This window comes from Nycticebus coucang, chromosome 16, assembly GCF_027406575.1.
Source record: "Nycticebus coucang isolate mNycCou1 chromosome 16, mNycCou1.pri, whole genome shotgun sequence".
Classification (NCBI taxonomy): domain Eukaryota; kingdom Metazoa; phylum Chordata; class Mammalia; order Primates; family Lorisidae; genus Nycticebus; species Nycticebus coucang.
The window spans coordinates 74,681,740-74,705,579 of record NC_069795.1 but is presented as its reverse complement, the minus strand read 5'-3'; the positions used below and the strand labels follow the sequence as shown (position 1 = coordinate 74,705,579).

Below are 23,840 nucleotides of genomic sequence, written 5' to 3'. Positions count from 1 at the left end.
AGGTATTTCTTTATATTAAGGCTTGTGGACTAGCCAAAGCCTTTGAAGAGTTTACCCAAGGGATTGTGGAAGTTCTTTACCTCCCTGATGCTATCTTTATAGTGTTCGCCTGGTGAGAGTTTCCATTTTTAATTTCCCCCCAAATACAAACTTTTTACAATAAACAAAGGAAGTTCTGTCACACACACAAATGGAGTTCTGATATAGCATGCCAGCCTCCACTGATAAAGGCAGGAAATTCAGCGTTGAGAACTGAAGCTGTGTCCTAAGCTTAACCTCCCGTGACGATTGAGACTCTCTACCAGCTCTCAGAACTCACAAAAGGGGGTGAGTGCCGGGGCCCTGTGTGAGGCGTCAGCTCGCATTGCCAGAGTCCCTCTACGAGGGGCAGTTTTGCAGTGTTAAAGGCTGGTGAATAGGCTGGTGTCTTCCTTAAGGTGGGAGAGGGGAGCTGTGCCTAGGAAATCGGCCTCATTCCTCAACGCGGGACAGACACGTGGCCCTGCCCAGTCAGCTGTCTCCCTATCCTGAACTGCTCTGCCCTCCCAGCAGCAGAGGCCTGTCTTTCTCTGCTCTGGGCTTGAGTGTAAACGGGTTACTATTCGCTATCCAACCGGTCTCACATTTTTGCCCTGTTGCCATGCGTTCCATTTACATGTCAGGCCTGTCTTAGACGGTGATGTGCCCCCTTGCTGTGTCTGTGTATACCTCTTCTAGAGAGCTGTGTGCCCAGCAGTGAATGCTTTCTGATACTAGTGAAATGATTCTCTCTCACCTATGAAATGAATAAGGTAGCAAGGCTGAAGGATGGGTTCCCTCTCTGCCCGCCTCTTCTACTCTTGGCAGTGTCCTAGTGATGGGAGGTTGACATGCGTACCAGCCAGTCTCTGCGCAAACCACTGAAGAGGCAGAGATAAAGAAGTCGCTGGAAACCATCAGTGTAGGGAGGGCTCAGCCAGATGATCACACTACAGCCCTAATTACACCTCCCTCCTAATAAGCAAGCTACTTGCCACAAGGAGCGTGGCTAGGTCCCTCGGGCTCTGCAGATGCACAGAGCTGAGACACGCTTTCACTAGAGATGGGTCTGGCCAGCTCAAGTTTTTCTTGGTCCATCTCTCGGCTCCCTAAGAGCATCATTATATACTCTGGGTTTATGATGGTTTCCCCCGCTCCTTTTGTGTGAGAGCACAGGAGACAGCGTACCATCCAGGGCTGTGTTTGCAGCCAGTGTCCAAGGAGGGGACAGTGCCCTGTTTCCTCCCAGTCTGCTTTCTCAGCCTGTGGAATGCTGCAAGGCTGTTTTTGATGGTGGGAGGGGGAGCACCTGTGAATAGTCCGTAGACGCTGGGGCTGACCAGGGCGAGGGTGGTAGAAGGCGGTGCAGAATGGGGATTTCAGAGCCTCCAGAACTAGAAAGTTCATGTGTCTTAAGGTTTCAGGTGGAGGAGGTTTTGTTTGTTTCACTGCCTGTGTTTCCACTCTAGCGGGCAGCTTGTGCAAGCGGAAGAGCCCTGAGTGTGACAGAGAGACCTCCGTCTGCACTGACCTGGACGGCGTGGCCCTGTGCCAGTGCAAGGCAGGCTACTTCCAGTTCAACAAGATGGATCACTCCTGCCGAGGTAGCCACAGGTTTGCCGGTGGTTCTGTGCCCTATCTGGGAACTCTGTCTGATGCTCTCTTTCTTTCTTCTATGGGGGGAAGGCGGGGAGGGGGGGTAGTAACTGGTTCTCCTTATCCTGTTCACGGCAGGGTTGAGTACATATCTCCTTGGAATAACAGCATTATTTCTGACTGATGAATGCAGGTCTGGCCGATCAAAGAAAAAGAAAAGAGAATGGAATGCCTGTGGTAGAAAAGTCTTTTCTTTTTTTACTTAGAAGAAATTAGAAAAAGTATTGTTTCAGTTCCCCCACATTTTATCTGTTGCCTTCTAATCTTTTAAAGTGGAAATACAAGCATGGAGTCAGGCCTATATGAGAGGCAGCTGTGGCTCAGTAGACAGTGTGTTTGCCTAAGGCTCAGATGCCCCAAGTCAGAGCCCAGCTCTACCTTACTGATCATGTATCATCTCCGGCAAGTCATTTGGTTTCTCTGAGCCTTGGTTTCGTCCTCTCTAAAATGGTTATAATGGTACCTCATTGGTTATTTTAAGAATTAAAGAAGGCAGTGTATAGGTAGGTACTCTGTAAGCTGTTCGCATTTTCGCTTGCCTTTTACTGAGGCTGCTTTTCAAGGAGTTATAGTTGGTTTTTTTCTGGGTTTTTTTTTTGAGACAGAATCTCACTCAGTCACCCTGAGTAGAGTGCTGTGATGTCATAGCTCACAGCAACCTCAAACTCTTGGGCTCAAGTGATTCTCTTGCCTCAGCCTCCCAAGTAGCTGGGACTATAGGCCCCGCCACACGCTCAGCTATTTTTAGAGACGGGGGTCTTGCTCTTGCTCAGACTGGTCTCAAACTCCTGAGCTCAAGCAATCCACCTGCCTTGGCCTCCCAAGTGCTGGGATTACAGGCATGAGCCAATGCACCTGGCCCAATGAGTTATAGTTTTAAAGGTTTCATGAAGTGCTTGAGAGTAGGAATCTAGTTCTTTAATATTTTAGGTAAGGCTTAGGTTCCTTCAGTTGAAGGAACTACTCCAACTGCTCAATAAATATAGTCCCAGAATACTGCCTTAAAATGAGATCAGTTTGGATCCAGAGCACTGCGCCCTGGCTTACAGAAGACTGCTGCAATCTGTGACCACCAGAAAAACCAGCCACATAAAGGTCAGGTGGCTTTAAGCATTGCCTCCCACCTGAATGCGGATGGCACAGTTCTCCTGCTCAGTCAACACCTTGCTGGTGACAGATGTCACTGGGTGTTACTGGAATCTGAGTAACAATCACCTGCGGGGGCAGGGTGACATGCGTTTCTGTCAGGACTTCCCAGGAGAAGACTCATTCCATCTCAAAAACACATTTTAGGGCAGCAGTGTTATCCTGAGCTTCAGGCCCTCGGCATTGTCAGGCTTTATTACGGTGGGGAAGGTCTTTTGTCTGATCTCCAGGCAGGACCTCTGATGGGTCTGGAAGAGGTGGGCCAGCTCTCTGTGGCTGACCCATGCCTGGCACGCAGCACTTCTCAGCACTGTGCCAGACGGCAGCCTTGCTACAAAGAGATGGTACTTCCTGATTACAGCCTACCTAGTCTGATCCAAAGTATTTCTTGCCCTCTTAGGGAGAAGGTCTTGAATTCATGTGGGAGGGTGACTGGGCTAAAATTCATGGTGTTGGGATGCTGTGCATCTTGCAAGAGGTACGCAAGACAGGCAGAATCAGGGGCATGGTGGTGTGGTAGCCCCTGTGACGGTGCCTCAAGAACAGCCCTGCCACCTTTGCTTCTGACTGCCTGAGCCACTTGCTTCTCTTTCCAAGTCAGCGATTTCATAATTGTGTCACTTAACAGCCCAGCAGCAGCAACAGCAGAGCTATCAAAGATTTACCAAATACAGTGGCAGGGGCACTAGCAGCCTCATGCGTTTACAAAGTAGTGACCCAAGAAACAGCACGAGGAAACCTTGATTTGTTTTTGAGCTTGTTGCCAAGGCCCTGTGAAGCCCCGTCACAGCAGTATTTGCGGCCATCAGGCATCTGATGAGTGAATCCTGGAGCTTCTTGGGCCACAGCTGTATTGGCTGGGTTCTGATGGGTTAGCAGTGACATCTTCTGGCCATCAGTGCTGGAGCACAGGGTTATTTAAAATATTCTTTTTGGACACCTCAAACCTTGTCTCAGTCCTCTGTGTAAGTAGAGGACAAAGGTTCGTGTTTGTGTTTATGCGTTAGCAGTCTCTACATTGTTCTCTGTTGTACATACACACGTACACCCAGTGTTTGGTGCCTGACATAAAATGTCTTTGCCAGACTGTTGAAGCTACATACAAGATTAAAATAGGGCTCAGCGCCTGTAGCTCAAGCGGCTAAGGCGCCAGCCGCATACACCAGACCTGGCAGTTTCTAATCCAACCCGGGCCTGCCAAACAACAATGACAACTGCAACCAAAAAATAGCCGGGCTTTCTGGCGGGTGCCTGTAGTCCCAGCTACTTGGGAGGCTAAGGCAAGAGAATTGCTTAAGCCCAAGAGCTGGAGGTTGCTGTGAGCTGTGACGCCACGACACTCTAACCAGGGCAACAGCTTGAGGTTTTGTCTCAAAAAAAAAAAAAAAAAAAAAAAGATTAGAGTAGGTGTCCTGCCCATCCCAGCAGGTGTCATCAGGAGGAATTCTGACAATCTGTGCGTCTCTCTCTCACCAGACTGCTAGCGCTTGAGAGCAGGCACAGCCACGTCCAGAATAGCACTGAGCACATTGCAGGGTTCAGCTGACGTCTATTGAATGAACAAATGGATTATGGAGCTGCACGTAGGACAGGAAAAGATTGGCGTGTTTTGATTTAGTCTCCTGTGAGGGAACATGAAGCTTTTACTACACCACCATGTACCTATTATTATGAGTTTTTAAGTTCAGAAGACTTGGATTTACTTGTCTCATAGCAGCAGGGAAGCACAGTCTGGGCACACGTCATTTGGGCAGCTGCTGCCACAATCATTTCATCCTTGGTGCTCTGTGGCCAGAGTCCCTCTGGGGTGAGTGAGGTGAGAAGTGGATCCTCGGGGGAGAGGGGACAAGAGCTCCTTGCTGAGGACATTTCCCTGAAACAGCACCAGGCACACAGTAGCACTCAGCTGTTGAGGAATGACTGAATGAGTCCATTTAAAAGAGAGAAACATCATTATATCACATCAGGGAGTCAAACGAAAACAGCCCGACCCATCAGCTCACAAGCAGGACAACAGATGGACCCTGTGTCTGGGTGGATGACAGCCAGAGAGTGGAACTGTCCCACCAGCGGATGAGAGCTGATGTTAGGTGGGTAGATTTGATATAAAAACATTTCCAGGAAGAAGTGTTCAGAATAGAACAAATTGGTGTGACATCAGCCTGCCTTGATGCTGATATGGGTGGAGATGAGTCACTGGAGACTGTGGAGCAGTCCCTGGGTAGCTGCCACGCAGCCCAGGTCATCCATGGACCTTCCGGGGGTGGCATCCCCCACTTCAGTGACCCTGCTAGAGCATAAAGTAGAGCCACACAGAGGGAGGAGGAAGGGAGGAAGATTGTGGGGACATGGTGCTTTACCTGCCAGGGAGAGGCAGGAGCGCTCAGCTGGTCCCTTAGAGAAGATCCCACCCCAGGAAGGCTAGCAGAGAACTCGAAGGTATCAAAGATTGGGAGATGGGCCATTTCCCTAAGTGGTATACAATTATGCTCCTCTCTGTTGCATAAAGGATTTAAAGCACCTCTTGAAAATCCACATAATAAAATAACATTTTAAAATACTTAAAAGGTAAATTGAGTTGAAGGGCAAATAAGCTGACCATTTTGTTGAAGCCAGAAGGAAAGTGAATGCACAGAAAGATAGCCCGTGAGGTCCTGTGTGTTTGCTGAGGGCAGGCCCCTCATGCAAGTTCTGAGCTTCCTGGAAACAGAGGCAAAGAGAAAAACAATTCTGAAGACAGTCAGGGTCCATAAAATAAAGTGCACTTGTTGGGGAGGATCCCTGTCTTTCCAGGCACTTGGCCTGAGAGACGTTTCTCTGGGGTGTCCTTGTCAGGAGGTTATTGAGTGGTACTGTGGCGGCGTGGTCTGGGACATCCTGCAGTAACACAGTAGGGACTTTCCCATGGCTGCTGCTTGCACATCTGCCAAATAGCCCTTAAAATAATACAAGAGTGTGTAGCTCAGGAAAAGTGGTTCTGTGGAGCCAAAACAGTGCAGTCCAGGTTCACAGCTATCTGACGATCTGCAGTGAGATAAATTGTAGATCGTTTAGAACAGTGTTTTCCAAACTATGTTGCACGATATGTTAATAGATAGCCTGTGACAATAAGATAATGCCAGAGATGTCTCGCTTCTAACATTAAGAAAGGAGGAGGAACATTAAACACATCTCCATGGGAAATGTTACCACGCACAAATCTGTAACAGGAAACTCCAGGAAGTCTGGGATCCCTAGCTCACCCCCAGCCACACGTGCTGCTGGCCCTTATGGCTGGCTGTGCTGTGTCTGCCATCTGTTCTGGGATTGTGCTCCATGCTCTGACCCCTTCTCATCCATGATCTTTTATGCAATGTATATCATACATTAATCCTGAATCAAATTCCCATTCCTTGCAGCAAGGAATTTGTGAGGCCGTTTTCCATTGTCTGCTTTCATCCAAGTATGCATTATAGCTCATGGTCTTCTGTCCCCTTACTGTAGTGTGGAAAATGTTCTGTGATCAAATAAATTTGGGAACTGCTGATCCAGGGGAAAGGCTGTGCTTCCGTGAAGCAGTGCTCCACGAGCAGCAATGTCAGAGCGTTCAAAGTTGTGTTCTCAGGCAAAGGGCCCACGAGCACACGTCTAGATATGTCCAGAACCCATGGCCACTGCTTGCCTAGAACCCTTCACAGAGTGTCCTCTGATGAAATCCTGGGCACCCACTGGTTCCACCTTCCTCTATAGTGGGGAGCCTTTGGTTAGAGCTTTGCTTTACATTTGAAGCATTTGTCTTTGAGTGTATAGACAAATATTCCCCAGGTTACGTTCTTCATCTGTAGAGAACTTCCAAAAAGAATTTTATCTGTCAGATAGTAATTACAGCTTCAAACATGTATTTAGCGGTTGTCATGTGCCAGGCGTATGCTAAGCCATTTGCTTGCCTTATTTTACCTTAATCCCCTCCAAGAAACAGCAAGTAGGTGTTTATCGTCCTCTTTTTTTTTTTTTTTTTGGCCGGGGCTGGAACCCACCACCTCCAGAATATGGGGCCAGTGCCCTACTCCTTGAGCTTTTTTTTTTTTTTTTTTTTTTTTTAGAGACAGAGTCTCACTTTATGGCCCTCAGTAGAGGTGCCGTGGCCTCACACAGCTCACAGCAACCTCCAACTCCTGGGCTTCAGTGATTCTCTTGCCTCAGCCTCCCAAGTAGCTGGGACTACAGGTGCCCGCCACAACGCCCGGCTATTTTCTGGTTGCAGTTTGGCCGGGGCCGGGTTTGAACCCGTCACCCTCGGTATATGGGGCCGGCGCCCTACGGACTGAGCCACAGGCGCCGCCCTCCTTGAGCTTTTTATAGCTAGGAAATTGAGAGCTACAAAGAGGCTGAGAAAAGTTTCTCGGTAATGTTAAGAGTTGAGTTGGCAACAGTATTTAGGTCAGGTTATAGATAATTGTAAAGCTGTTTGCACTCTTCTGGTTCTAGAATATTCTTACGGACTTTAGGATGGCTGGCTTTTAATTTAACTGAGAGTTTGGGCCATGGGAGGTAAATAGACATATTCACTTTTCTTTTCTTCTTTCAGCCTGTGAAGATGGATATAGGCTTGAAAATGAAACCTGTATGAGGTAGGCTGTGTTCACATACTCTGACAAAGTTCTTACAAATCTTACTTAGAAATTATTTGGGTAAATTGCTTATTTCTTTTGAGATTTTTTTCTTTCTTTCTTGACTTGCAGCTGCCCGTTCGGCCTCGGTGGTCTCAACTGTGGGAACCGTAAGTATGCAGAAGTGGGGCATCGCGGGCAGGGGCTGTGTGTCACTGTACGGGCGGCAGTCCCCTCGCTTCCCGCAGTTCACTCAGGCCACTGTCTCCGCGAGTCTGTTGCTGGGTGGCATGGGGAAAACAAAGAAGGACTCGGGTGGGGCTCTCCAGGGGCTTGAGGTCTGGGAGGGGAGCTACACGTTCCCAAATAGCCCTGCCTGAGGAGCAGGGCATTACTATGATAAGTCAGGCATGAGGCAGGGACCCTTGGAAACTGGAAGGTCATTGCCATTACTTGTCAGAGGGGATGGAATTGGAGGGAAGTTTGGGAAGACTTTGACTGCCAGGTGTGGGGGGTAAGGAGGCCATCCCAGGCTGAAGGAGCAACTTAAACAAAGGTCTTGAGGCCAGGGGGCCCAGGGTGTTCTGGGGACAGTTTGTAATTAGGTGCGGCTGGAGAAAGGGTCAAGAGAGTACGTGGGGGCTGAGCTCCTGGGGTATCAGTCGCCAGGCTGAGGAGATTAGTCACTAATTACTGGGGAGCTTGAGAGAGCCTTAGAGCAGGAATGCAGTTTGATCATGGAAAGCAATTCGGGCTTCAGTGAGGAAGATAAACAAATGGGACAGAGAACGTGGGGACAGCTTTGAGACTTCCACTATAGTCCTGCCTGGGGTCCAAGCCAAGGGCAGACTTGAGAGTCATCTGCTCCAGTGAGAGCGTTTGCAGTGCGAGCAAACACTGTGAGCCCAGTGCGTTTCACACCTAATTCAGTTCTTTGAGAAAAGCAGTTGTGACTCACTTAACATTGCTTGCACTGATATTTTCTTATTTTGGCACGTTAGAAATTTGAGGGCCAGGCGCGGTGACACATGCCTGTAATCCCAGGAGGCTGAGGCAGGTAGGTTGCCTGAGCTCAGGAATTCGAAACCAGCCTGAGCAGGAGAAAGACCCGTCTCTAAAAGTAACTGGGTATTATTGTGGGCACCTGTAGTCCCAGCTACTTGGAAGGCTGAGGCAAAGGATCCTTGAGCCCAAGAGTTTGAGATTGCTGTGAGCAATGTTGCCACAGTACTCTACCGAGGGTGACAAAATAAGACTCTGTCTCAAATTTAAAAAAGAAAGAAAGAAACTAAATACTTTTAAAAAGGACAGGCTTGAGTGTTTTGGAGATTTGGCTTATGTAAAATAGTCTGGATAGCAATGCATGTCCTTTTCTAGAAGTCATTAGACAAGCCAGTTTCTCAACTGGGTCAGGGTCTTTATGCCCTTGTGTTCAGGAGGGTATCTGTGCTTTAAAGGGGCCAGCTGGTGTGCAGAATTGTACGTACTCACTGTCTAGCACAAGTCTCATTCCTCATTCAAAACCAGGATGGAGGGTGGCGCCTGTGGCTCAAGGAGTAGGGCGCCCGCCCATATGCTGGAGGTGGCGGGTTCAAACCTAGCCCCGGCCAAAAACCAAAAAAAAAAAAAACAAAACAAAACCAGGATGGAGCCACAGAGAGCTCTTAAACTGATCAGAGTATGGAGTTATGGAGTAGCCTGCACATAAAATAGACTGAAAAAAACCTGAAAAAGGAGGCTGGATAAGCAGGCAACAATTTAAGATATTTGAGACATGTTCCCCAAATGCTATTATACCAGGACTATACAGTATAATCTTTCAGAAGAGATGATTTGAGGGCGGACAGTAGTGGTTGCAGCACAAACCGGGGAACCTTAAGCTAAGACATTGCAAGTATTGAAAACAGAAACTGAGATGATTTCTTGGACGATGGATTAAGAATAACATGAGTGAGGGAGGAAGGCTTAAGGCGTAACAGTTGTATTTCACATGCAAGACTTTTACCCGAATGCAGTCCCATCAGATGGCAGAGAAAGAGCAAGCGAGGCAGGTGTGGAGTATGGAGAGGGGGCTGCCCTGAGTTCTTCAGTGTGGGCCCCGGAGAGCCAGGGAGCAGGAGGTGGTCCTGCCTGGTCCTCCTGGGGCCCCTCATAGAATGAGCCAGTACTTTAAACCTCCTTCAGCCAAACAGTTCCCTAAGTAAGTTTTATTAGAAAGAGCTTCAAATATCTCGGCAGTGGAAGAGTGATCCATGGAGGGAGAACGAGTCTAGAAAGGCTTGAAGGAAAGGGGTGTGAGCGGCAGGGCATTAGTCCAAGTGGCACAGGTGATCCTCTTCTCAGAGATCGGTAAACCCTACCACGTCTGAGATGCTGGGCTTTGACGTCCACTCGCTATTCCATAAGTTCTTATGTTGGGAAAAAGTTGCTCACCATTATGTCTTTGGCGTCCTGGAAATAGCCAAGATTTCTCTTTGATCCTGAGACCTCCTTTTGCTACGTTTGTCTGAGTCACCATCATCTGTCCAGCGGGGGGCGGACGCCTCTGCCTACTTACCTCCCAGCTACCTTTTCTAACCGGCAGCTTATCATTAAAGTGTGGTAACTTCTGTTAATTCTGGGAGGGTATGTGAATACCACTTTATTCTTTGATGTCTACATTAGTCTTACTGTTGCAAACTAAAACTAAAATGAATAGTGGCTGATAATAATTAGCACTTGCCACCTGCCTCTCTCTGAGGTCTGGGCCCAGGGCAGCGCTGGTGTTGGGTAAGGAGTTGGGAATGCCTGGATTTTATCCCCATCTCTGGTGATAGTGCCTTGGGAGTCAGTGACTCGACACTCCACGCTCGGTGCCAAATAGCAGGGCTCCAGCCACGCACGCTGTTACTTCCCCTGTTGCTCTCAATGATAGTAGATGCCTTTCTGGGGCTGTGCTTCAAGATAGAATTTTCATAGGCAAGAAATGCTTCTTCTCTACCCAGTCTTCTTGGGGCGCACACTCTCCCCAAGTCCAGTGGTGTGAGGAGCGGGTGGCGGCTTTGTCCAGTTAAGCACATGGTTCTGAGGTTGTATCACTCCTACATTTCTCGAAGTCATCCAACTCCAGTATATTCTGGGCTCAGGCATAACCTGTATCCTGACTCTCTGAACGTTCCTGTTACCTTTCTGGTTGTGCTCAGATTTTAGTCTCACTCTTCAGGGAGAATATTCTTCAAACTGGAAAGGGTGAGACAAACCATTCTGGCAAGTCTAGTCCGTGAGGAAGTGTAGGCCTCCAACACTGGGCATCTCAGGTCTGAACCTATCTTATCCCTGTTCTCCTTTTTATTTTCTTTTTTTTTTCCTTTTTATTTTCTTTACATGCAAAATATATCTCAGGCTGAGGCAGAAGGATTGCTTGAGCTCCGGAATTCGAGACCAGCTTGAACAAGAGCAAGATCCTATCTTTACTAAAAATAGAAAAATTAGCCAGGCAGGCACTGGTAGTCCAGCGACTTGGGAGGCTAAGACAGGAGCATCTTGAACCCAGGAGTCAGAGGTTTTTGTGAGGTGGAATGGTGCCAGAGCACTTGACCAAGGGTGACAGAGTGAGTCTCTGTCTCAAAAATAAAAAATAAAGAGAATATGTAAGAGCACAGCAAACCACTCTGGCCCTTGCCCCACAGGTAGAAGCACCGGTCTACACTCATCTCTTTTTAGACAGACCTGCTCCACCCACAGCCAGGGTCACTTCTGCAGTGCACACACACTTGTTGTTCTGGAAGCAGGAAAATTTACCTTGGTGTAGAAGAATAAGTAGGACCTGGACTTTGGTCTTCATTTAGGGACAGAGGGACCCACTGGAGGCTTTTTTAAAGCAGGGAAATGACAAGATCAGATTTTCTTTCTATGATGAGTGGACAAGACTGGACACAGGCAGCTGGGAGGCTGTTGTGGTTTATCCAGATGAGAGATGGTCATTCAGGGCCCTGTTGGTGAAGATGAAGAAAAAGGGATAAATTAAGAGATTTGTCTTTTGTCCTCACTTATATTAAATGAAAGTTTCAAGTACATGTGTCAGGAGGTAAGAGAGAAAATGAGGTCATTCCGTGGCTTGGCTTTGTTTCTTGTCTGTCTTCATACTCACACTTTTCATGGTTATTGGGCTTCTGTGCTTGTTACTGAAATAAAAGGATAGCATAGCTGTGTCTGCCCCCAGCCTGCTGGCTGCCTGTCTTCACTTCCCGTTGGCACCTGCTCACCTGGGACTTTCACTGAATGCCTAGAGAGCATGATTCAGTCTCTACTTACTGTAGAAAACCTGGTTAGTGGCCTTTCATACTGGATATTCCAACCTGTGAACACACTTTAATTGTATTTCCACAACAAAAAAATTTGAATTTATAACAGAATTTACTGAAAACATGATTTTCTCAGATTACATGGGATGTAACCAATTAATTAAAAATTTGAATATTGCATATTACATATGACATGTATTTGCCTATATCACACCTAATTTCTGGCATTTATTGAGGAGCTCACCCAGCCCCTAGCATGGTTTACGCAGTGATCCCTGGACTCCACGTTTGACTACCAGTAATGCTTCTCATACAGCTGGAGAGTCTAACCTAGAATTATCTCCTTATTTTATCAAGTAAGAACCTAAAACTGAATCAAGAATTTTTAGATCTACTATCTCCATGAATCAAAAAACTTAACAACAATCAACACCAAAAGGTGGGAAGTGGCCAAGAAAAGGTTCTGCATTTTTTAAAAAACAGATTTACAGGGTGGCGCCTGTTGCTCAGTGAGTAGGGCGCCGGCTCCATATGCCGAGGGTGGTGGGTTCAAACCCAGCCCTGGCCAAACTGCAACCAAAAAATAGCCGGGCGTTGTGGCGGGCGCCTGTAGTCCCAGCTGCTCGGGAGGCTGAGGCAAGAGAATCGCAGAAGCCCAAGAGCTGGAGGTTGCTGTGAGCTGTGTGACTTCACGGCACTCTACCCGAGGGCGGTACAGTGAGACTCTGTCTCTAAAAAAAAACAAACAGATTTACAGGCAGAGCCTGTGGCCTATATACTGGAGGTGGTGGGTTCAAACCTGGCCCTGGCCAAAAAAACAAACAAACAACAACAACAAAAAAAAAAAAGATTTACTGATGCATAATATTTATACATGAAAAATAAAAAAGCACCCATCTTCAGTGGGAGAAAAAAGTAGGAAGGACAAAATCTTAGGTTATAGGACATTTATAAAAAGGAACAATTGTTTTACATTTTTGAAAAACACTTTACTCCCCTTATTTTTCTAACTATGGATTGGGGAAAATGTCCTCAAGGGCTGGACTGCAGGTAGAATTTGGGAGCCACCACTCTAGGGTGGAGCTGCTTGTCAATACAGAGGGAGTTGCCAGAGGCCAGAAAGCGGAAGAGGAGGCCCCAGGGAGGCAGGGTGGTTGGTGGCTGTAGAGTGGAAGGGGGAAGGTTCTTTAGTGTTCATTTGTTCCTTAATCGCCTCCCACAACCCACTTTTCCTGTTTGCTTCCCACTTTAGCCTATCAGCTTATCACGGTGGTGATTGCAACTGCAGGAGGTGGGCTGCTTCTCATCCTGGGCATTGCACTGATAGTGACCTGCTGCAGGTAAGTGATGAGGGTTCAAATTCTAAACCTGTGTCTTTGCCTGTGCTATACAAAGGTCAGCTTTTACCCTTTTAAAGATACTTGCGGTGGCTTGGCACCCGTAGCTCAGTGAGTAGGGCACCCGCCATATACACCAAGGCTGGCGGGTTCGAGCCCAGCCTGGGCCTGCTAAACAACAATGACAACTGCAACCAAAAAATAGCCGGGCGTTGTGGTGGGTGCCTGTAGTCCCAGCTACTCAGGAGGCTGAGGCAGGAGAATCGCTTGGGCTCAGGAGTTTGAGGTTGCTGTGAGCTAGGCTGAGGCCATGGCACTCTAGCCCAGGCTAAAGAGGGAGACTGTCTCAAAAAAAAAAAAAAAAGGGGGGGGGCAAAAGAATTGAATAGGCATTTCTCCAAAAAAGATAGACATGAGGTCAGGGAGCTCATTTTCCTCATCCATTTAATGTTGCTATAAAGGAATACTTGAGGCTGAGTCATTTATAAAAAAAATGAAGTTTTGGGGTCACAATACCAAGGGCTAGAAAGTTTGGGATTGAGCACGTTCTTCTGCTGAGAGCTTTTAGCAGCTCCTTTCATGGTGGAGATAAAGGGGAGCCTCTTGGTGAGGGGGGCAGGGAAGTGCAGGTCTCTTTTTAGCAACCAGCTCTCTCAGGAACTCACAGAGTTGAGGATTCACTCACCCCCAAGGGTGGGCCTTAATATGTTCATGGAGCCCCACCCCTATGACCCAGACACCTCCACTTGGCCCACCTAACAACAACCGCACACTAGGGATTACATTTCAGCATGAGATTTGGTGGCACAGATAAACAATAGTTAAACCATGGCACACAAGGTGCTTTGATGCTAGCTAGGATGCTCAAGGTCATGAGTCATCGGGAAATGCAAATCAAACCAGCGTGAGATACCATTCCATGCTCACTAGGATGGCTCACAAAAACCAAAACTCAGAAAATAGGGATTGCTGGTAAGGATGTGGAAAATAAGAACCCTCATATACTGCTGGTGGGAATATAAAAATGGCATAGCCACTTTGAAAAAGTCTGAAAGTTTAATATAGAGTTACCAGTTGACCTAGTATTTCCACTCGTAATTACTCAAGAGAAATGAAAGTGTATGTCCACACAAAAACTTTACGTGAGTGTTAATAGCAGTGTTACTCATAATAGTGAAAAGGTGAAAAGGATCCTGATGTCTTATCAGCTGATGAATGGGTAAACAGAATGTGTTATATGCATACAACGGAATATTATTCAGCCTTAAAATGAATGAAGCACTGATACACGCTATCACATGCATGAACCTTGAAAAGCCAGTCACGGAAGACCACCTATTGATGATGTGGTTTCATTGATATGAATTGTCTGTAATAGACAAATTAATAGTCACCGTAGATTCATTGCTGCCTGGGGCTTGGGAGGGGGAGAGAGAGAGAATAGGGGTGGTTAAGGGACATGGGATTTCTTTTTGGAGTGATGAAACTGTTCTAAAATTGATCGTAACAGTGGTTGCACAACTCTGTATATGCTAAAAAAAAATTGATGGGTGAATTTTATGGTATGTGGATTATTTGTCATTAACGCTATAGAGAGAGAAGCAGACAAAGACCAGGAGATGAAAGGTGCTGCCTGAGGGTACAGTAGCAGGGAAGAAGTCCAGCAGCAATGTGGGGTGAGCAGGGAACTTGGCTCTCGGCTTCCTGGAAGCGAGCAGGATTGGAGTCCTACTGGTGAAGGAAGAGAAAGGAAGAAATCGATCACCCTCTTCTGTGATTATCTACTCAGATAAGGGAAGATTATGACCTCTGATTTAGATGACATTAAGGCACAGGAATTATCTGGACATAACAGATGTAGGGAACCTATCAAAATAGCAAGTTATCTCTCTTACCATTGACAGGAAGGACATTTTAAGAAACCCTCTGTCTCCAATAAGGCCTAATTGCCTGCTCAGGAATGCAGGGCTTTGCCTATATTTTACCAAGTTGCCATCAAATTATCAAAGATAAACTGTATGAATAGAAATAAACTTCTGGGGATGAGGCTAGGAGCAGTTACCTAAAGGGACAAAACCTAAGTTTTGTGAGCTTCATATTTGCTACACCTTCTCTGCCACGTTGCAGGGTAGTCATTTGGGGAAAGAGCTTTACTTCTGAGAAAGGTTACTGAGCAGGGAAGGTTGCTATGAACAGGTACATCATTGTCTGAGCCCAGATACCCCACCTCCAGAGAACACCACAGTGGCCCCCTTCTACAAAGGACCACTGCCTAAGCCACATACTGGACACTGATTTGGTTGTATGACCCTGAGTCATTTTGAGCCTGCCCTAGGAAATGTATTTGTAGGGAAGAGAGGTAGAAAGAACACATTTCAGATTATCCTACCCATGGCAAATGTAATTTAAAATTTCTGATCCTAGGCCCATCAGACAGGTGAAGAATACATAGTCCAACAATTTCTAGTCAGTGGAATCTCACAAGTAGATTTTCTCTGACCTGCTGAAGTGAGAATGTGTGTAGGCCTATAACTAGGTGGGCCATTCTGCAAACAAACTGTCCGGCTTTTATGATTTGTGAAGTACCTTCATGTAGGAGGAAGAGCACTGCCTGGGCAGGTTGGAGGCCTGTATTCTAATTCTTGCTTTGCTAGTAGCAATAGGGGACCCAGGGACAAGCTAGGTCACTTCACTGAGCCAGAGCTGTCCCATCCCGACGTCCTGATTCAGTACATCTGGGTGTGACTCAGACTCTTCCCAGGTAAATTCTGATGCGCAGGCAGGTTGGGAGCCACTGGACTAGAATTCTAAGGGCCCCTCTGGCTCTGGCAGTCTGTGAATTTATGACTCTGGTTTCCCTGGCCACTGTCAAGGCACAGTGATCTCTGCCCCCGGAAGAGTCTACGCATGCTCCGCTGCAGCCATCTTTGTCCCCCTGCTGCAGATAACCTGGCCCTTTGGGGTTGGAAGACTTCTTGCATCTTTTTTTTTTTGCACCTAACTGCATTTTCACTTGTTTTAGGCAAATACTAAAAATAATGACAACAATAATAACACTTCTCGGTGGGAAGCTACAAAGAAATACAACGGTAGCTTACAGTCTCGTTTATGTTATAAAACAGTTGTTGCTTTCATAGGTATCTCTTCTGTATAGAACTTGGCCATTAAACTTCTAAAATATTTTTTACCCCACAGAAAGAATAAAAATGATATAAGCAAACTCATCTTCAAAAGTGGGGATTTCCAAATGTCCCCATATGCTGAGTACCCCAAGAATCCTCGCTCTCAAGAATGGGGCCGAGAAGCTATTGAAATGCATGAGAATGGAAGCACCAAAAACCTCCTGCAGATGACGGATGTGTATTACTCGGTGTGTACTCCGCGCCAGAGCAGCCTCCGGGCTCCAGTTCCCTCTGAGAAGTAAAGGCATTCTGTTTCGTTGTAGGAAAAGCATTACAGTTAGTGAAGGGTTAATAGAGAATGGGGGCATGAGCTTCTTATTTACATATTTTAATACTCAATTTACTTGGCTCTGTTTGCATGGTATTTTTCATTGTCAATATTGAGATACAAAGAATATTCCCTAGTGCATGTTACCGTTTATGGGGTTGTAGCAATAATGAACGCTCTTGTTACTAAATCTGCTTTTAAGTTGTAGGAATGGAGGGAAGGCAGAGAAGGAGTTTAGGGATATTTTGTCCTTGGCCCTTTCATTTTTATCTCCTGTCTGCCATGCCTTTTCCCTCATGTGGTTAGGTAGTTAAAACTGGGGGATGAGAAAATGGTATAAAGAGAACAATTCAGGGCCATCCTCAGCCCTGCTCAGAGGTCCGGGAGATCATACACTCAGCAGGTCTTTGGTAATTTGCTCTATCCAGCCGGGACTGTGTCATTTGTAAAGATAGGAGACTACCTTGAACCCCACTGGCTTTAACCCATGTCATATTCCTGTGCACTGTCCGGTTCATTTCACATCACACCAGGTCAGCCGTGAAGCAGATACAACGGGAGCATCAGAGCTGAAAAGCAAACAGATGTCAGGTGACTTCTCATGGCATACAGAGCTGTTTGAGGAATAGCAATAAACATGAACCCTTGCCCCCCTGGGGACTTAATGGCACTAGCTGGTCTTGTAAAAGAAACCACAGCCCCTGTGGTTGCTATGGGAATTAGCCAGGAGGACTCAGACTTTGGATGGGAGGGATGAGTTTGCTTATGCTAAGGAGCTGCTTGTTTTAATGGATTCTTTGAAAAATATGAACCTGGAGGAAGAACAAAAAGTTATAAATAAGGGGAAAGACATAGACACGAACTTAGCTCTGGTGAAAGCGTTTCCGTGGGTATTTGTATAGGGCTTTGCTTTTTTTTCTGTTTATCGGGACAGTCCTTTTCCTTTCCGAAGTGAAGCTGTAACCAAGCAGGTATTTGACCCAGATGTGTCTGCACACTCACATCCTTTCCCAGAGATGACTCAGCCCCAGTATGGTGTGATAATAGCAACAAACAGCCCTGGGTGATGTAGGACCCAGCTTCACTGCATGTTTCCATGGCATTAGCTAAAGAGTTGTCTTAAATAGATGTTGTCAAGAACTTAAATGAACCCCATCTTTATTTCAAAAATAGTAGGCTAAGCAGTGTGTAGAGGTGAAGCCTAAGCTTAGGGCGCAAAGCTGTCGCCTGGCTGGACCAGCCGTTCCTCACTGTGGGGCTCTGTGAGCTCCGGGCGAGTCTCACATTGGGCACTCAGGCAGCACCTCATGTTTTATTTCTTCTAGGGAAGCATGTACCTCTGGTGTCACTATGAGGCTTCCTCAAAGTAGCCACTGTTACTCCCAGGGAGTCTTTTTTTTTTTTTTGGATAGCCCTGTTGCCCAGGGCTAGAGTGCCATGGCATCAACCTAGCTCATAGCAATCTCAAACTCCTGGGTTCAAGCGAGCCTCCTGCCTCAGCCTCCTGAGTAGCTAGGACTATAGGCAGCCTCTACCATACCCAGCTAACTTTTCTATTTTTAGTTGAAACAGGGTGCCACTCTTGCTCAGGCTGGTCTCAGAACACCTGAGCTCAAGGGATCCTCCCACCTCAGCCTCCCAGAGGGCTGGGATTATAGGCGTGAGCCAATACATCTGGCCTCAAGAGATTTTGGGGGGAGATCAGAGAGATAGTTGATGACCCAGTAAACTAGTGTTTGGTCAGAGACACCTGAGTGTTGATAGCAACACTCTGATTTGGCTTTTTAACACCACCTTCAACGAGGTGGCCATGGGACCTTGCAAAAGTCAGTCCCCTGTTTGTGACAGTTGCCTTCTGCACAGGGGCAGGGACAGTGGCTTTTTGCTAAATGCCGGGGAGGATTTAAAGCTAGTTTTGCTTCACAGAGAAAGATACTTTTAAAAATGAAGATAATAGGGTGGTGCCTGTGGCTCAAAGGGGTAGGGCACTGGCAGGTTCAAACCCAGGTGGCAGGTTCAAACCCAGCCCCAGCCAAAAATTGCAAAAAAAAAAAAAAAAGAAGATAATAATTAGTAGAACTACATCATACAGGATAAACCAAGTCTTTTGCTATGTTGGTCTAAAGTCAAGACTTTAACATTTAAATTTAAACCTGCGAATAGTAAATTGACTTTTCTCTTTTTCTCTTTGGCATCCAGCCTACAAGTGTAAGGAATCCTGAACTTGAACGAAATGGACTGTACCCCGCCTACACTGGATTACCAGGATCGCGGCATTCTTGCATTTTTCCCGGACAGTATAACCCGTCTTTCATCAGTGACGAGAGCAGAAGAAGAGACTACTTTTAAGTCCAGAAGAGAGAGGGGCCCACTGCTCTGAGCCAGTTACCAGGGCCCTCAGTGGCTCGAGGACTGTACCAGGAGGCTGCTCCCAGGACATGTCGGAACCACGCTTGAGCAGCAAGCAGGAGGAGTGACGGGTGTGAGGGGCTTGGCCACAGTGGAGGCGTCAGAGGAGCTGCAGGCTGCAGACTCACACCTCTGTCGTTACTGTGAATGTGAACGTGGACCAGTACCAAGAGAGTCTCTCTGAGTGACTGGACTGCGGCACTACTCCAGGATGACTGCTAGCCAGGGCAGACCACTAGGTATCATTGCAAGAACCCGGCTTTCCTTAGTGTGCACTTTAGTATATCGGGCAGGGAGTTTTCCTTCAGGATTTGTTTCTCAACTGTTCCAGGAGGAAGACTTCCTTTCCAGAGACATTTCCATAGGCCTCGATTTGGCGACTAATTTGCAGCAAAATACTGGCTTATTAGCTATTTCCCTGCCCGGTGCCTATGTGTTAAGCAGTAGTTATAACGGACATACCACGGAGGTTGGAGATGCTGCATTTGGAAGCACAGTATTGTAACGTGTCTCTAGGTTGTCTCATGCTACAGTTCCCAAGCCACCCCCAAAAGGAGGAATTGAAATTTACGAGGCACAGCACCCAACTCCAATTTGTTTTTTTAGTCAAGGTGACACATTTATTTATTTCTTTTTTTTCTCTTTGCAGTTAAATCTCACCTTATCAAATAAGTCTGGACCAGGGCAAAACAACTTAGATTTGGTTCTATCATCTTTAGATGCGTCCCGCTGCCGTGTATTAAGGGCTGGCAGGCAGGTGGGGGGCTGGCACTGCACACATGGTGCACTTTATATCCGTAATGGCATTGTGGGGGCCTGGCATGCCTGCCACCATCGCTGAGGCCAGAGGCTGCTGGGTATGGAGTAGAAACATAAAGGCAGATTGGGTCTGAGCTGGAATTTCACCACTATGGGAAAAGCAGCTCAATGTGCTCCCTGTGGCTGGATGTGGTCAGAGGGATGGGCTCATAGCAAGTTACGTTTGCATCACTGGTGCTTTGGGAAGCCTGTGATTCCTGAGGAAGAACAGGGAGCTGAGACAGAGCCACAGGTGAGTTCGTTTCCCTGCTGGTGCAGTGTCTTGTGTCCATAATCTTATCCACAGACTCTGTGTAGACTTTCAGCCACTCAAATCTATTTATTTGTTGAAGAAGTAACTTATTTTTTTCTTACCCAATCCTTTGCTCCTCTTTATGCTGCTGTGTAGCGCCCTCCAGAAGCATAGTTAGAATTCAAGTGCGCATTGGAGAACTGAGGACTTGTGGCCAGAGATCTGGCAGTTTGCCTTAGGGAAGGGAATTCCGCGTGTCTTATTTACCATGCCCGTGACCTGGGTCCTGTGGAACTGTGTTTATTCGCCTGCTCTTAGAGCAGTGTAGTTTGGATGCAGTGAAGGTAACTCAGAGGTAGGAGGATCATCCCTGCCCTGAAGTTGGGAGCCATGGCACACCCTTTCTAGAAATGGTGCAGCCACTGGGGACGGCTCTACCCTGGGCACGATTGTTTTTTCAAGGTCCTCTAATCTCTTCAAAACATATGTAAATCCTCATTCTTACGAAATTCTTGTCCTAACAGTTTTAAGTATGAACTTCTGTGTCCTGTGGTCTCCACGACTCGCTGCCACCCTGCTGTAGCAGAAACACTTGTCAGGTGCGCTGCATTTTTGCTGTTCAATTACATTCATCTCATGAGATAAATGCAAAAAGAATTCTGTTCTGTGAGTAGATGCTAACTTATACTTTCAAAGTCTCACTTTTTTGAAATCTGAGGTCTTGCCTCTGTCTCTCTGTGGGCCGTGCTGCCTTGCCTCTCAGTGGAGAGCTCTGAGTTCCCGCATCAGCTCACCAGAGCCAACAGACAGGCTCCCTCGTGAGGTGGCCTGGCATCGTGGCTCCCCCACTCATCATTGACCTGAGCTGTAGGGAGAGCCATGCAGGGAGGCTGTCCCCGGGCGCACACTTCCGCTGCCTTCACAGGTATCACAGCTCATAAACCAGCTCCTCTCTCAGGGCCAGAGCATTAAGCTCCATAAAATGAACTGTTCTGTCTCCAAAGCATTCTTGGAAAGAATCCAAGGTTTAGAAAACAGTGTCCTGTGAGTTCTAAGAATGCTTTCCCTCTCGCAAGTTTCATCCATGTGGAGTGGGTTAAGAGTGTCCTGTTCTGTTGTTTTAACAGATGAAAGCAGGCACCTGCAACGTTGAGGTCACACAGTTGCCACAATTTCTAGGAGGTGTATAGGGGTGAGGAAAGCCCTAAGAAGGATTAAAAAGGCATGACTGTGACCCTGAGCTCACTGCTCACCGTGGGCAAGGAGGGGAGAAGCTGCTTCACTCCTGCTTGGGGTTCATAGTTCCAGAAGGGACCTGGCAGGTGGAGTCTCTCCACTCACACACAGGGCCCACTGTCAGCCTGCACACCTGCTGTGCGTGATTGATTCATGTGCACAGAACAGCCGCAGTCCAGTGTTGGGACCCTATGGCTGAGGGAAGGTGGGGGGAAGGGAAAAGTGACGCTTAACTGCCCACGAGAGACTGAAAGTTCCATAGGGAAAGGCTGGGCCCAGTCGGACCTGTGTGGCCTGACACACACTCCGAGAGCGAGGCAGGTCGGGTGCCCTGCCAGTGGCTTTAAGCTCCAGAAGGTCTTATTACTGTTGTGTTCTCCTCTGTGCCCTGTGATCCAGCTTAGGACAAACTGACATGTTTTTCTCATGTTCCTGCCACGCTGGGCTCTGTGAAAGGTTCCTCACAGCACCCTTGCGAGGTGGGCATGAGAGTGCCTGTTTCTCAGACATAGAGACTTCTAAAGAGGATAAATTACTTGCCTTATGGAGGCAGGATTTGAACCCTGCCTCACCACCAAGGCAGACACCTCCCTACTACTACACTTTTAATGTCAAAGAGGGCAAGAGAAAACGGGCTTAAAAAATATGTTGTCTTTAAAAAAAAAAACAAAAAACCTTAATATTACTAAATAGTAACCAAACCAGCAACATGAAGTAAAAAATGTTGAATACCCTTTTGAAGATGTCCTGTCAGATTGGTTGCTACGTGTATTTCTCGGACAGGAGGCACATTGGTACGTGCGTTGGCTGTAGGAAGAAGAAGACAAATGGCAGCCAGACTCCCACGTCCATCCAGGGCCTGGTTTGTTCCCACAGCAAGCCCACCGCTCCCGCGCATTGGAAGGGTATTTTTGTAAATCATTATCAGAGGCAGGGACCTACTCAGTTGAATGTCCTAAATGCTGACAAACTGGCCTCCTTTGAGGGGAAGTTATTTTCAGAAGGAACTAAGTCATTTAGAGCCAACGTTGCTGATGGATGGTGCAGTGGAGCTGGCTGGTAGCATTTGTGGTCAAAAACTAAGATGAGATAGTTGTGTTCTTGAAGAGGTGACTCTCAAAGCTGGCCCAAAGCAGAGGGCAGCATCTTTGGAATATGAAGCTGGATGGCTTCATGAGAATATGTCTTTGAAGGAGGGTATCTGTTCAGAAGTGAACGTTCCCAGAGCAGCACCTCAGGGCCATCCTTCGCACGTGGCTTTTTGGTGCCTGCATTAAGCCGTCTTGCCCACTAGTGAAGTGCCCAGGTGCCCTGTGACTCTTGTCTGAGTTTGCCTGAAGAGGTAAAGCTGTGGAGTCCAGTTGTCCTTGGCTAAATTTAACCTAAACACACCAAAACTGGAGTTTTGACCTCTAGTTCTAAAACACACTGACTTTGAGGTTAGAGCACTTCTTTGGAAAGAGGAAGCATGCCAAGTTCATTATTTGAATGTCTTTTGTATTTTATTTACAATTACCTTTAGTATCAGTATTTTTTCCTACCTGAAAGCTTTTACAGGGATATTTCATTTCCTCCTTCTTGACAAGTTGTCATTCTGAGGTTCTCAACGTGTGTTTTTGGATGGTTTTATAGAGTTTGCTTTTGGGTATGTGTTTTGGATGGCTTTACAGAGTTTGCTTTTGGGTATGTGTCCTTTTTTCTTCTTCTTTTCTCAAGTTCTCAAGGAAGACAACTGACGACAATAGTAAAAACATGAAAGTATTAAATACTAATTAATGTGTCGTACTCAAGTATCTTCAGTAGTGTTACACCCCATTGTGTCTGGTGTAAACTGCTCACAGAAAGCCTATGAAAACCAGAGGGGGTCGTTTAGGTCTAAAAGGAGGTAGGTCCTAGACTGGCTTTGTCCCCTGGGCATTTTCAAAGAGGACATTTTAAAGAATTTGCCTCCTTGATTCTGGTTTTATCTGGGAATGGCTGTGTCTAACACCCTTTGGGGAGGATAGACCAGGGGAGGGGTGAGTGGAACCAGTTCTACCTGGGAAACGGATCCGACTCACTTACCCTTTCTGTATGACCATGGCCTGTTCTAAAAAGTAAACGATGGTTTCATCATGAGTTGCTCAGAGTTTTGTTGATGTTTGTGTTGCTGGACTTACCGTTAAATGAAGCCTAGAGCTGGAATATGAACTTTTTGAGTTTTCACATTGTCCTGGATTTCTCTCTGTAAACCTTTAAACCTTAGCCCCTGGTTGATTGTGTTAAATCCATTATGAGAATGTTATTTAAAGTTGTATTATAATTGCAACCTCCACTAATTATTCAGTACTGTAGCAGCAAAGTATTATTTGTAAGAATTTGGTTATTTTTATACTTATACCCACTATAAGTCTGGCGTTCTAGTCAGGAAAATGATGCAATAAAATTGATTATCATTTTCATTGTGTTTTCTCTTAATAACGGGCCAAAGCTGACAGAGTGCAGCGAGTTACTCTTCATGAAGGCGTTAACTTAAACACTGGAACGTACACTGAACTTCCACACAGCAAACACGGACACTAAGTCATTCCTGCATCCTCGTTACCTAGCAGTGAGGAAATTAACTGAGGATGATGGAAAGGTACATGGATAGATGGACAGAGAGATCGAAATGATGAAAATCTGG

The 23,840-nt window shown here is 46.6% G+C and overlaps 1 protein-coding gene across 2 annotated transcripts in view; it reads left to right on the top strand.

Moving 5' to 3' along the window:
- The window catches only part of HEG1 (heart development protein with EGF like domains 1), a 101,037-nt gene extending 77,421 nt beyond the window's left edge, over positions 1-23,616 (top strand). For both annotated transcript variants that reach the window (XM_053564397.1, XM_053564396.1), the window contains 6 exons: positions 1,488-1,622; positions 7,388-7,430; positions 7,542-7,579; positions 12,945-13,032; positions 16,225-16,399; positions 18,679-23,616. In XM_053564397.1, coding sequence (XP_053420372.1) covers positions 1,488-1,622; positions 7,388-7,430; positions 7,542-7,579; positions 12,945-13,032; positions 16,225-16,399; positions 18,679-18,828 — 629 coding nt within the window. In that variant the 3' untranslated portion in view covers positions 18,829-23,616. The remainder of the gene's footprint in view (positions 1-1,487; positions 1,623-7,387; positions 7,431-7,541; positions 7,580-12,944; positions 13,033-16,224; positions 16,400-18,678) is intronic.
- Positions 23,617-23,840: the final 224 nt, after the last annotated feature.